Source organism: Myotis lucifugus, unplaced genomic scaffold, assembly GCF_000147115.1.
Source record: "Myotis lucifugus unplaced genomic scaffold, Myoluc2.0 scaffold_112, whole genome shotgun sequence".
NCBI lineage: Eukaryota > Metazoa > Chordata > Mammalia > Chiroptera > Vespertilionidae > Myotis > Myotis lucifugus.
The window spans coordinates 1456358-1471657 of record NW_005871160.1 but is presented as its reverse complement, the minus strand read 5'-3'; the positions used below and the strand labels follow the sequence as shown (position 1 = coordinate 1471657).

General features: G+C 40.1%; 1 protein-coding gene across 1 annotated transcript in view; it reads left to right on the top strand.

Moving 5' to 3' along the window:
* ZCCHC4 (zinc finger CCHC-type containing 4) overlaps positions 1–15300 on the top strand; it is a 46042-nt gene that overhangs the window by 18065 nt on the left and 12677 nt on the right. Inside the window, exons 6-9 of the mRNA XM_023757753.1 lie at positions 1228–1300; positions 4591–4741; positions 6203–6303; positions 14085–14114. Of these exons, the coding sequence (XP_023613521.1) occupies positions 1228–1300; positions 4591–4741; positions 6203–6303; positions 14085–14114 (355 nt within the window). The remainder of the gene's footprint in view (positions 1–1227; positions 1301–4590; positions 4742–6202; positions 6304–14084; positions 14115–15300) is intronic.

The window sequence follows — 15300 nt, the reverse complement described above, 5'->3', positions numbered from 1 at the left end:
CTGCAAGAGGGCACAGGCCAGGCTGAGGGACCCGTCCCTGAATTTTGTGCACTGGGCCTCTAGTATTTTATAAAGCTAATCTGCAATAGACAAGAAAAACTTTGCATTAAATATTTTTTGTGTGAATCACAAGAAAATACAGTAATTAACAGCTGTTGAGCAGAAAGGTTAATTCAGTATTTTCCTTAAAGTTATTAACTATAAGTGTTCCATAGTTTTATCACTGATACATTAAACTTGGGAACATAATTTAAGTTTTTTATTCATCATCCACTGTTACCAACTAAGATTTGGGGAAAGCTTTTTATTTTTTTCTTAAACACAAATTTTGCCCTAGCTGGTTTGGCTCAGTGGATAGAGTTGGCCTGCGGACTGAAGAGTACTGGGTTCGATTCCGTTCAAGAACACATGCCGGATTGCTATCTCAATCCCCATGCAGAAGGCAGCCAATCAATAATTCTCTCTCATCATTGATGTTTCTCTCTCTCTCCCTCTCCTTTCCTCTCTGAAATAGAAAGATATATATATATTTAAAAACAAACAAAAAACCCACTAATATTTTTATTTTTTATTTTATTTTATTTTTTTTAATATGTTTTATTGATTTTTTACAGAGAGGAAGGGAGATGGATAGAGAGTTAGAAACATCGATGAGAGAGAAACATCGATCAGCTGCCTCCTGCACACCCCCTACTGGGGATGTGCCCGCAACCAAGGTACATGCCCTTGACCGGAATCGAACCCGGGACCCTTCAGTCCGCAGGCCAACGCTTTATCCACTGAGCCAAACCGGTCAGGGCCCCACTAAATTTTTTAAAAAAAATTTTGTTTTTTTAATTTTTAGTCCTCACCTGAGAATATTTTCTCATTGATTTTTAGAGAGAGGGGGAGAGGGAAAGACAGAAATATCATTGTGAGAGAAACACATAGATTGGTTGCCTCCTGCATGAGCCAGGACTGGGGCTGGGCCAGGGAGGATCCTGCAACCAAGGTATGTGCCCTTGACCAGAATTGAACCTGGGACCCTTCGGTCCGCAGGCCAATGCTCTATCCACTGAGCCAAACCCAGTAGGGCTGGGAAAGCATTCCTTATTTCAGAAGATGAAGCATGATGAAATTGACTTTATTAAAGGTGTGATTTCACAGTTTTAAAATGTAGTTTATATTTATTTATTGTATAACTATGACTGGACAAGTAACTCCAGTAATAAGCAAATTATTTTACAGGTATTCGCAGTTTTATATGGAAGATAGCTTTTGCCATTATAACATGTTTAACCATCACTTCTTTGATGGAGAGGTAAGAATTGTTAACATTATCTCTTTCTTCTCTTGTGAAGAATAAATTCAAGAGTATCTCCTTTGTTATTTTTCTAAAGTCCCTTAAGATCAAATTGTGGCTGTTCCACCATTTACTCATAGAGATATTTTATTCATTAACTGAGAAGATACTGAGCATCTAGAAGTGATTACATTATTTCTCTTTCATGACTTTTCACTACTTTTTGGGTAAAGATCCACTTTCTTACCAAGGCCCACATGGTTTTGTGTGGTCTGAGCCCTGCCACTCTTCAGCCCCTCCTCTCCCTGCTCCTGCTTTGCTCTTTGTGTTCATCTCAAACTCTCATCTGGAACTGGCCTTCCCACCACAGGGCCTTTTGCCCTGCCATGCCCTCTGCCTTCTCCTCTCTATTTGCCTCGTTAACTTTACCTCATTCTTCAGAGCTCTGTTCCAAGTCATTTTCTCCAGCCTCCCCTGAGCCCCAGACAAGGTCAAGGTCTCCTTTGTGGAGTTAGGATACTATAATTAAATCAGAGACCCAATGCATGAAATTCGTGAAAGTGCCTTGACCCCGCTGCCGCCTGGGCCGGGGGCCTCTGCTGCCTCTGCCTGGGCCCCCGCCCACTGTAGCTTTGTCCGGAAGGAAGGATGTCCAGAAGGATGCCTGGTCTAATTAGCATATTACTATTTTATTATTATAGATAGTTGTGTGGTTAGTTGTTTGGTATCTGTCTCCCTGGTAAATTTCATGTTCCAGTTAAGGGGATTTATGGTTTTATTAGATCACTCCTTAAAAACTAGTGTCTAATAAAGATGTGTCAACATAGGTTCATTAATTCTAATAAATGTACCCCTCTGGTGGGCAATGTTAATGGGGAGGCTGTGTACGTGTAGGACCAGGGCCATGTGGGATATCTCTGTATCTTCTTCTCAATTTTGCTGTGAACCTAAAACTACTCTAAAAAAATAGTCTTAATAAAAAGATAGTGGCTTAAAGGAAGCTTCTTTATATGATGTTAATAACGTCACTGTGAATAAACAACACAGCAGAGCTGATACTTCCACTCCTAGTTTGAGCTCTTTGTCAGTCTTATTACAAAATAAAAATCACAGCCAACCAGTAGTCACACCTCCCAGGAGGTTTTGATTGGAATTATCAAGATCTCCTGAAGCATATCTGTGTGTGTGTGTGTGTGTGTGTGACTTTTTAAAGATAGTGAACCATGCTAAAGTATTTATTGTGCTTTAAGATAATAGCTAATGATAGAATGAAAACCAAGCAAGACTAAAAAAACAAGCATTTAGAAAATGAAAACAGATTCTGAATTGTTGGTTGGGATTGAAAATGAGTCTCCTGATTTAGTAAGGATAGCCAGTGACGCACGCCTTCTTTCAGAATCGGGGGCATTGGGGATATCTATTTTTCAGCTATTTATCTCTCTCTCCCTCTCTCTTCCTCTCTGAAATCAATAAAAATATACATTTTTTGAAATATTTTATTTTTTAGATATATTTTTATTGATTTTAGAGAGGGAGGGAGAGAGAGAGAGAGAGAGAGAGAGAGAGAGATAGAAACATCAATGATGAGAGACAATCATTGATCAGCTGCCTCCTGCATGTTCCTTACTGGGGATTGATCCCACAACCGGGGCATGTGCCCTTGACTGGAATTGAACCCGGGACCCTTCAGTGTCCAGGCTGACGCTCTATCCACTGAGCCAGACCAGCTAGGGTAATAAAAATATGAAGTGCCAGTTTTTAGTGATAATTGAGATGAAGAAAAAAGGATACTGTCAACATTGGTGGTATAAGCCAGCATCTGTTTCCATAGGTGTCAATTTTAGGACCCTCAGCAACTCTTGACAGGACATTATAGCCTAGATTCTTACCTGGAAGTTTATGCTTAATGTTTTTATTTTTATTTTTATTTTTTTATTTTTTTAAGATTTTTTTATACTTTATTGATATTTTACAGAGAAGAAGGGAGAGGGACAGAGAGTTAGAAACATCAATGAGAGAGAAACATCGATCAGCTGCCTCCTGCACACCCCCTACTGGGGATGTGCCCGCAACCAGAGTACATGTTCTTGACCGGAATCGAACCTGGGACCCTTCAGTCCACAGGCCGACGCTCTATCCACTGAGCCAAACCGGTCAGGGCAATGCTTAATGTTTTTAAAATTTGGTTAAGAGTTTAGGCCTAGTTTACTTGTTTATTTTCTTTTTTTTCTGCTTTTAACTAAGGAATTTGAAGATTTTCCAATAACATCATCTGTACTTTAGGTCCTGTTCATGTTGGCAGGTTAAGAAAGTACCAGACAGCGTTTGAAAAATGATTAACCTTCTTGACATACTGTCCTTTGCTGTAGGACTGCCAGTAGGAGGTTAATAGTGACTCTCCTAGGGAAAGGGATTAGGATACGGTGCTTTTTCCTCTCATCAGTTGGGATTTAGTAGTAGGACGGTATATATTTTAAAGTACATATAGGTTTATTAAAGTTTAACATACCACTAAACTTTAAAATCATATGCCACTCAGGATATTGTTAAGTGTTGATTTGCTTTTATAGATGAGTACATACTTGAAAACTATTACAAAGTCAGATGACTGGAGTTATTATAGATGTATCTCTCATTAACATCTCCCAAAACAACAACAACAACAACAACAACAACAACAAAAGATACATATTTTAGGCAGTAGTTATGTTAAGTTTGCAATTACTAAAAACACTTGAATCAGTTTGTTGGGAAAATGTGTTACTAGCATGGTCTCATGGCCTGGATACGAGTTGTTATTTGTGACCCTTCGTTTATTTACTTACCGTGCATGTTCTCAAAACCCTGTGTGTTTAACTGGTAATTGTAGCTCTTATTAAACTGAACACATGGTGGTGGACAGACCAGATAGGAAAGAAATGTGCCTTGTCTTTGTGTTCCCAGTGTTTGGCACAGTCCCTGCTTCTGTTTATTGAATTGAATTTAGAGTTTTAGATAGTTTTTCATGGGTAATGAGTTTCTCTCTTTTAGGTTACTAAATTTAGGTTTTTAATTTAACCATTTGAAATGTGTAGTCCTCTGATAGTGATGGTATTTGAATTTGCAATTTTAAAAACTTCCTTATCAAGAAACCCAAAGATAAAATCACACAGGGGCTGAATGAGGGAGTCTTGAGGATGTCAGTGAGGGACTCTGGGGTGGCAGATGGGTGAAATTTCAGTACCAAGAGTGAGACCGAGCCCAGTGCATTCTCCTCCAAATAGGACGAAGTGCCTCCCTAATTTAGAAATGAATGTGTATTTTTCCAGGTTGCCCTTGAAGTATGCAGAACATTTTTACAGGAAGATAAAGGTGAAGGAGTCATTATGGTGACAGACCCTCCTTTTGGTGGCTTGGTTGAACCTCTGGCTGTTACATTCAAGAAGCTAATTGCTATGTGGAAGAAAGGTCAAAGTCAAGGTGTGTAATTTATTACTTACTTCAAAATAAACATGTATCTGAGCATTTACTTTCTGTCAAATCAGATCTTGGTGAATCAGAGCACTAAAATATATATGCCTTTGTTTCTGGTCTTTTTTAAAAGCAGGCTTGTTTGTTAATGTGGCATATTTTATCATCATGATACACTTTGTATTGTCCTGATCATGTGTTTTTAAAATGGCTTGTAGATAATTTTGTTCTTATGGGCATAAAGGGACATGAAGAATAGCAGTAAATTGTCTTTTTTTTTTTCTTCAGTAAATACAGGTATGGGCAAAAGTAGGTTTATAGTTGTTTATTTGGAAAATAATGCTAAAATAAATAAGTAATACTACAAAAATAAACTGTGTTTTGTGTACTCACAACTACTTTTACCCACCCCTGTATTTACTGAAGGGCCATGAACCAGGTGGTAGAAATAGAGTAGTGACCATGTCAGCCACATAGCTCTGCCCTCATGCACCTTCCATTCCCTGCTCCTAAAGTCTCGCCCAGGACTCGAAGATACCACCGACCTCTGGCCCAGAGTGCTAGGTCATGCCTGGATTTGGGGGGAAAGTCAGACACCCAGGGGCCAGAGAGTGGTTATCAGTGACACAGATACCTGGTCCTAGCGGTGGAGGAATGGATGAGGGTTATTATTCAGTTTCAGGTGGCTTAGGACTTCCAAGTATTTCATCCAATGATCTAATTAGTTTGTACAATAATTTTTTAGTTTCCAGCTTACAAGTTGATAAATTGTAAGAGCGTTAGGAGTTTGTGATCAAGTTTCTCAGTCAATTGTGCTACATAAATAGTGTGCTTTGGGGGACAGAATGCAAACGAAATCTAAAATATGACTCATAGTGTTAAGTTTTCCATTTATTTTCAGTTCCTAAGTAACTTATCGGAGTGTTTAAAGTCTGTATTATTGGGGAAGCAATAAAGAGCTTTGTGGGCTTGAATTCCAATTCTGCCACTTATCAGCTCCGTGGACTTGAACCAATGACTTAAATCCTGTGGCTTCATTTTCTTCTTCTATAAAATGGGATTATTAATATCTGACTCTAGAGGTTATTATACATAGATAATATATCAAAAGTACCTAGCATTGTGTTCAGCCTATATATAACAGCTGTATTCCTGCCTCTCATAAAAATTAATTTTATATTCTACTTTTTTGGTAACATCTCTACCTTTACATATACTATTGTGATATGCATGTTAGGATTACTTCATACGTGTAGCTGTGTTTAGACATAGGAGAACGTTTCCATTGTCTTTGTGAGAGGTCTGACTGTACATGGTGCTCTGGTAGACATTCCTTCCTTTAGTGTGATTTAAATGTATTGAACGTTGTGGTTTCTTCTGATACCAGAAGCTTTCCAGTTATAGCTGTTATATTTTTTTCTTTAATATCAGTTTCTTATTTTCTTTCTCCTTTTTTTTGTGATCCATTAGATAACAATCACAAAGAACTACCCATTTTCTGGATTTTTCCCTATTTTTTTGAATCCCGAATTTGTCAGTTTTTTCCAAGCTTCCACATGCTGGACTACCAGGTATAGTAACTATTCTGTCTTCTGGTATGGTTGGAGAGTGTATATTCAGCTTAAATAAATATCCTGATAAGACTATCCATTGGTTTTAGTAAATGAAAATACTATAACTTGTGTGAAATACAAATCCAGTGGTATCTCAATGTCTGTTGTCCCTAGGGTGCTTATTTAAAATATGGATTTTTAGGTAGCAAAATAAACCTACTAAAGCAGTATCAGAGGGAGGAGCCCCCCCCCCCCCCCCCCCCACACACACACAAAAACAAACAACAAAAACATTTTACTAAGCTTCCCAGGTGGTTCAGAAGTGCAGCTGGGTTTTAATCTTTTATCATTACCGGAAGATTTCATAGCACCTCATGATCATCATAATGCAGTGGCTTTTTTCTGGTTAGAGATTATAGACAAGTAAGTAGCTTCTTCTGGTCTGTAGTCTGCCATGAACACTTTATTGTGCAACTGCGAGGATGTCAGGATGTCTAAGGGGAGAGGTATGCCTGAGGTCGTGGGGCATCAGAGAGCAGAGATGCTGAGGTCTGTTTGTGAGTGAATGTGTTGATTCAAGGAGGACTTGATTAGACCTCCACATCTCAGCCCAAGGCCCTGGGAACCTGTCTTAGGTGAGAATAGATGCCAGAGGCCTCGGTAGCTCCACCCTTCCCTCAACCTGGTCTTCTGCTTTAATGTCCATTTTCCTGTGTTCATGTCCTTGAGTTCTGAAGTGAACCCATTGTCACCACTAGTATGTGTGGTCACCTTAGTGGGCACTGCTTCCTCTTTTGTAAAGATCTTTTTCTTTTTTAATTTATTTAATTTTTATTGGTTTCAGAGAGGAAGGGAGAGGGAGAGAGAGATAGAAACGTCAATGATGAGAGAGAATCATTGATCAGCTGCCTCCTATTGGGGGATCAAGCCCGCAACCCAGGCATGTGACCTGACCGGGAATCGAACCATGACCTCCTGGTTCATGGGTCAATGCTCAACCACTGAGACACACTGGCTAGGCTATAATATTTTTCTATTTGAGTTTTCTGAGCAATTGACTATCCTCTAAGGCTTTTCATCCTATAATTGTAAATGTCTTCATTAGTTATTCCAAACTAGCATAGGTTCTAATCTTTCTAGTCTTGAAGACATACCATTACGAAAATTATGTAGAAGTTCTGAAAGGAGTAGTGTTACTAAAAACGAGGGGACAGATCCTACCTGTGATTTCACCCCAAATAACAAATATAATTTTGAAGTATTCACTTCCAGTCTCTTTAAAAAGCAGTTTACATATTTGTAATCATAACAGATGAATTTGAATTTGTTTTCTTCACTGTCTTATATAAATGTACATTTAAAATGTAGCTACATAATTTTTATGCTTTTAATAACTTGAAATTATTTCATTGACAGGCTGTGTTATCATTCTCTTCTTTTTGGACTTACAGGTTGCTTCCACTTTTAAGGTGCTATAAATAACCCTGCCATTAACATCTTTTATTCATATAATTTTCTCCCATATTTTACATAACTTCCTTAGAATTCCAAAACTAAAATGGAATTCTAAAAATTACATTATTAAATTTAATAGACATTTTGATGACTATTGGACCATATTAACTGGTTCTTTTCCAAAAGTGTATAACACAAGCCTTTTTAACCTTGACTTTTTGTGCTCTGCTACAAACAAAATCCACATCACAATTCTCAGAGGTGGTTTTCTTTCCTTTTTAAGGCACCCAGTTTTCTGTTTCTTGTCTGAGGGATGCTTCTAATATTGACATTTACAATGCAGAGATAGCTGACGTATCCTCAAGATGTTAACTAAATAAACTAGTTCCCATTTCCAGGAACACCTGCTGCCTTCCACAGTGAATCATTATTAGTACAATGCTTGCACATAGTAGATGCCCTACATGCTGAATAAAAAATGAATTAAAAAGTTAGCATGAACTCTGGATTCGAAATGGAACTGAGTTTTAATCCTGGTTCTGCCAGTCGCTAGCAAGGCGCATGTTATCTAACTCTCTGATGATGCTAATCTTACCTGATAAATAAGGATAGTGATACTGTATCTATCTCATAAGGTCTTATGAATCATATGAGATCAGACATCAAAAAGGCTTAGCCTAGGCCAGTGGTTCTCAACCTGTGGGTCGCAACCCCTTTGGGGGTCGAATGACCCTTTACAGGGGTTGCCTAAGACCATCGGAAAACACATATATAATTACATATTGTTTTTGTGATTAATCACTATACTTTAATTATGTTCAATTTGTAACAATGAAATTGGGGGTCACCACAACATGAGGAACTGTATTAAAGGGTCGCGGCATTAGGAAAGTTGAGAACTACTGGCCTAGGCCCTAAAACAGAGCAAATGTAGAGTAAAGGTTATTGCTATCAGCATTGTCATAACCATCACTGTCATTGTCGTAGCCAGCACTATATTGTCATCATTCAGATAGTCCCAAGGTGGGGGTAAAACTCTCTTCAGGTCCTCTTTTGTATAGTCCCTGAGACATTAAAATTGCAAAACACAGGTTTCTTAGAAAACTGTTCCATCTATTGTGGACAAGAGTTTGAAATGATGAGGAGGTAAAGGCAGATCCAGAATAAAGTGAGAATAAAGTGATGAGAAAAGTTAATGTACAGTAACCCATTATCGTTGTTTAGACAGCCTGTGTAACTAGGAAAGATCTTTTGGAAATATTGGAGTTTAGTTTTGAGAAATATATTGGATATAATTATGTAATTCACTAGAGCAGTGGTTGGCAAACTCATTAGTCAACAGAGCCAAATATCAACAGTACTTCTTCAAAATAGACTTGCCCAGGGTGAAAACTGACTTCTGTGCATGGGCCACGAAGTTTCAATCACACTGTACGCGCGCCCGCTTGTGGTATTTTGTGGAAGAGCCACATTCAAGGGGCCAAAGAGCTGCATGTGGCTTGCGAGCCGCAGTTTGCCGACCACGGCACTAGAGGCCTGTTGCACGAAGAGATTTGTGCAATAGGCTTTCCCTTCCCCTGGCTGCCGGCACTGGTTTTCTCCGGCACCCGGGACCTAGGCCTTCGCTCCTCCTCTGGAGCCTTCCATCTTCGTTCCGCAGCTTCAGGCCTACGTATGCAAATTAACCGCCATCTTTGTTGGGTTAATTTGCATACTTTCCTGCTTGGCTGGTGAGCATAGCGGAGGGATGGTCAATTTACATGTTTGTCTATTATTAGGTAAGATTGTATTAGTGAAATAGGTTCTAATTAGGTCATGTGTATTGGACAGGGTGAAAAGAAGTCTTTTCAATAAAGAGAAAGCCAACTTTTTAAAAGAAAATTTAGAATAGTATTTATGAAACCAAATATTTTTTATAATGTCTACTAAAATAAGACTGCTGCCCCTGACATGCTCAGTTGGAGAAACTGATTTCACCATATCTCCTAGTGCAGATGATAATCTAAAGGAAAAGACGTCAGTGCCCCTGACTAAATAGTCAGGTATTGCATGTTATAAAAACTCTTGTGGCACAGTGGTTGAAAATCTCTGTCCTGGCCTAGCCATTTTGACTCAGTGGATAGAGCATCGGCCTGCAGACTGAAGGGTCCCAGGTTCGACTCTGGTCAAGGGCACGTACCTCGGTTGCAGGCTCCTCCCTGGTGACCATTCGATGTTTTTCTCTCACATTGATATTTCTCTCTGTCCCTCCCTCTCTCTTCCACTCTCTTTAAAAATCAATGGAAAAATATTCTTGGGTGAGGATTAAAAAAGAAAGAAAGAAAGAAAAAGAAAATCTCTGTCCTGGTGGATTTAACCTTTTTTGTTGTACCTCCCCTTTCATGATTTTTCTACCTTTGTTTTTGAAAATGTATCTGGACTTATTATCATCATCATCATCCTTTCTGGGCCTTTTACTTTCTTTTCTTTCTTTTGTTACTTCAACCTCATTTTGTGGTAATTCTTTTTCATTTGTGTTAGCCTCCTTTATCAATTACAAATTTGGAAGTCTCCTCTCCTCCTTCCCAGACTTTTTCCCAGAGACCTTGATTAGGCCTTCTTCCTGATGTTGCCAGAGATGATTATAAGCCCTCAAACCACAATGCAGTAAAACCCCCAAAATCACTACATCTTTTTCTAAGATACTTATCAGGTGAGAGGAAAGCGAATATGCTGCACATCTTCATAAAATATAAATTATGTAGACTCTTCTATGAGAAAGCACTTGATGAGTGCAGAATAAAATAGTTATCAAAGACCTAGGAAACGGAGTGCTTTATTAAGGGGAGATTAGAGAGGAAGGATGTGATAATGAAAAGAAATCCTGATTTAGTCAGAAGTTTGAGTTCTAGCGCTGCCTTATAGAGGCTGTTTAGTCTTAGGAGAAGTCACGTTATCTTTCCAGGTTTCTGTTTCCTTACCTATGAAATAAAATAAAATAAAATGATTGAACCAGAAAGGGGCAGGCAGATAAGTTTCACTTTTAGTGCTAATCCTGATAAATTAATTAGTAGTGACTTTCTGGCAGAGAGCAGTGTGGCTGATGAGTGACGTCTGTTTCCAGGGTCAGGGTCAGGATCAGGCACTGATGGCATTCAGGGCTTGTATTTACCATATCTGAACTAGGTCCTCTCACTTAGCTTCCACCTGGACAGTAGATGCCTAGCACACAGCAGGCTCCTCAATCGATCCTGTTACCTGGCTGATCTCTTGTCCCACTGCCATCCTCCTCCCGCCCTCCCTCCAATCCTTGCTATTTTTTTTTAATCCTCACTTGAGTTTTTTCCCATTGATTTTTTAGAGAGTGGAAGGGAGGGAGGACGGGGAGAGAGAGAAACATTGATGTGAGACACATGGATTGGTTGCCTCCCACACAAACCCCCACTGTGTCGGGGAATCATGGTCTCTTATTTCTACTTAATATGAGACATTTGTCTGGATTGATAAAAGTAGAGCTCTTTGCATTTTTTTCTTTTAAGCTGTCTTTTAAAAAATCATCCCATATAGAAAACTGTGTTTTTAAGTCTAGTTTCATGTTTAGAAATGAAGATATTTTGATAGGAATTTCTGAGGTATGATTGTAAATTAAAAGATGGCAACTGAAATTCTTAAGACTTGATATACAATAAAACATGTAATGGGTTTGGAGTGGCAAGGGGATAATATATATACACAGGGTGAGCAGAAGTAGGTTTACAGTTGTGAGTATGCTGTTGAAACAGTTTATTCTTGTACTATTATTTATTAATTACTAGAGGCCCGGTGCACAACATTTGTGCAGTGTGTGGGGGGGCCCCTTAGCCTGGCCTGCGTCCTCACACAGTCCAGGAGCCCTTGGGGGTCCTTAGCGCTGCTGTGGAGGCTCCCGCCTCCACCGCTGTGCTCACCAGCTGCTCACCAGCTGTGAGCCTGGCTTCTGGCTGAGCGGTGCTCCCCCTGAGGGAGCACACTGACCACCAGGGAACAGCTCCTGCATTGAGCATCTGCCCCCCTGGTGGTCAGTGCACGTCATAGCAACTGGTCCTTCTGCTGTTTGGTTGATTTGCATATTAGCCTTGTATTATATAGGATTGTATTATTTAACATACAGGCAATTATAAACCTATTTTTGCCCCATGCTTTATATAGTAATTTTAAATGAGGTTACTTGGGATATGGAGAATATGAGTAAAAGACCTATTGCTGTGATTGAAGTTGGTTGATAGAGCTGAAGAGTTAGTTCACTTGGGATCCTTTCAATTTTCCTGAATTAAACAGAACATAGTCCTAGGGAGTTATGAACATACAAGTACTCTGTTTTATTTCATCTTTGTTTCCCAGCATGATGTGTGGAGCATAGTAGGTTCAAAATAAATGTTGGTGGACTTGAATGCCTTGGTTTCCCTATAACTAGTTTCAGTCTCACATTACAGAAGAAATTTGTGTAGACATAAAATTAAAAGTTAGGAAGTGCAGAGATTTTGTGCTTTCCCTCATTTCTATACAGTACTTCATCACATTAATCAGTTCCATGGGAGAAATTTTCTATTTGAAAGTGCCTCTCATCATCATTGTGAGTGAAATGTCAGGGATAATGATGGGAAAATGGTGTATCAGCTCTACCACTAGTGATATGCAATTTGCAAAATTGTGTTTGCTTTACAGCGCTTCCATAGGAGGTTTATTTGTGTGGATGAAGCTATGAAATATGGATGTATGTTAGAGGTACATTAATTTATCCTAGCAGCATGCATTTTACATACCATATGTTTATAGTTAATTAGCACAACAAACCCGCATTTAAAAATAATAATAATCTCAATTAGGTTATGCAAAATGAAGCAATCAACCACCTTCCTGACACATATATTCTCCTACTCCTTGGGTAACTATAAAGAAATTGTTCTTTTTTTTCCTTTTCTCCCATCTGTTATCTATTATATTGCCTGGAATATTCCATTTGCTAGAAATCTTTGTAAGATTCTCTTGGGAAGAATTGTTTTTCTTTTGATGTTCAAAATATCTTTGTTGAACTTAATAAGGTGCCATATATTTATTGAGTACAAAGAGGAGTGCAATGAGGAAAATTATGAATTTAAATAATTTAAAAAGAAAACTGAAGTTACTATTTTAAGGTGATTTAGAAGTAAAATCTACTTTTATACCTTAGACTCTAATAGGTAACATATATTCATAGACTTTTAAAATTGGAAAGAAACAGATGTAACGGAGGCTAACTTCTGAGCTTAATAATCCTCTCCACTAAATTCATGACAAGTAGTCATCTATCCTCACTTGAATGCGTTCAGTGAGCAAAGTCCTACAGTCTTACAAGTAAGGCAACTCAATTTATTGAATAGCTCTAATTGTTAGAAAATTTTCTCATATTGAGATAAAATATGCTCCCCATTAACTTCTTACTAGTAGTCCTGCTTCTGTTCTCAGAAGCAATAAGGGATAAGCCTAATTTCTATTCCACATGACACCCCTTCAGTTATAAGGTAGCTATCAGATCTTCCCAGTCTTCTCTTTTCTGAACAAACACCCCCAATATATTAAACTCTAAATCCTATTCATTTCCATTACTTTCATTGGAAATGAGCAGGTTTTACTAATGTCTCTCTTAAAATGTAGTGACTGAATGTGGGGCTTCAGATGTGATCTAACTTATCCTTGCAGTCGAGCTTGGTGCCAGCTTTTGCCCAGTTATGCCGGGCTGTGGACTCATCATACTGACAGCTAACAGAACCCCCAGGGCTGTTTCCATACTGCCCCTTGTTTAGCTGGGCCTCCTCATCCTGTACTTATTCTTCCTCACTGCTGAAGCTTGTTAATCAGTCTTCCTAAATTTGTCCACCTGTAAGTCCCATAGGCATTGGCAGGGCCACTGAGAAAGCTTAGGACTCTACTTTTAAAGGTTTCTCTTTTCATTGTCATCAGTTCATTACAGTTTTGTGAAGATTGCAAGCCAGTTTGTAGTAAATACTTAAGAAAATTTTTATTTATATATATTTTTAATCCTCACTCCAAGATTGATTTTTAGAGAGAGAGAAAGGGGGAGAGAGAGAGAAATATTGATGTGAGACACAGCGATCAGTTGCCTCCCATATGTGCCCTGACAGGGAATCAAACCCTCAACCTTTTGGTGTATGGGACGACGCTCCAATTAGCTGAACTACCTGGCCAGGGTTGTTGTAAATTTGTAAGTGTATTCTTGTTTAGAATCTAAAACAATTCATTACAACTTATTTGAAAGTTGTGATCTACCATATCTGCACTAATAAAAGACAAACATGCAAATTGACCGTACCTTTGCTATGCCTTAGGCCACGCCCACCAGCCAGTCAGAGCTACTATATGCAAATTAACCCAACCAAGATGGCGGCCGGCAGCCACGGAGCTGGAGCAAGCAGGAGGCTTGGTTGCTCCAGTGATGGAGGAAGCCAAGCTTCCTCCCCGCCCTGGCCGGCTCTGAGCTCCACTCAAGGCTACAAAGTTTCAATTATAGAAGGTAAATAAATCCCAGAATTAAAAAAAGAAAAAAGAAAAAAAAGGAGAGGCTGGGAGCTTCCGTCGCCAGGGGGCTTGGCCAGCCTGAAAACGGCCCTCAGCCCCTCACCCAGACTGGCCAGGCACCCCATGGGGATCCCCCACCCTAAAGGGGTGTGGCCAGCCTGCAAACAGCCATCAGCCCCTCACCCAGGCTGGCCAAACCTCCATGGGGTGAGGGTCCCCACTGAGGGGGTGGCTTGACCAGCCTGCAAACACCCATTAGCCCCTTACTCAGGCTGGCCAGGCACCCCAGTGGGACCCCCACCCTGATCCGGGACACCCTTCAGGGCAAACCAGCCGGCCTCCACCCACGCACCATGCCTCTATCCTATATAATAAAAGGGTAATATGCAAACTGACCCTAACAGCAGAAAGATGGAATGACTGGTCACTATGACACACACTGACCACCAGGGGGCAGATGCTCAGTGCAGGAGCTGTCCCCTGGTGGTCAGTGCGCTCCCACAGGGGGAGCTCTGCTCAGCCACAAGCCAGGCTGACGGCTGCCAGCACAGTGGTGGTGGCGGGAGCCTCTTCCGCCTCCTCAGCAGCACTAAGGATGTCTGACTGCAGCTTAGGTCTGCTCCCTGCTGGTAAGTGGACATCCCCTGAGGGCTGCTGGGCTGCCTGCCAGAGGGATGTCTGACTGCCAGCTTGGGCCCGATCCCCCAGGGAGCGGGCCTAAGCCAGCAGGTGGACATCCTCTGAGGGGTCCCAGACTGCAAGAGGGCATAGGCCGGGCTGAAGGACCTCCCCGGGTGCACAAATTTTTGTCCACCGGGCCTCTAGTTTACCTCATAAAAATCTCATGGTATCTTGTGGATACTCTAAAGCACTGGTTCTCAAACGTTAGTGTGCAGGAGGCTTCTTAAAAATACAGATTGTGGGTTTTACTAGATCCTAGGTGGGGCAAGAATTTGCATTCCTAACAGATCCCAGGTATGTTGCCCATCAGACACCACCCTGAAATTACTGATCTACAAAAAGATG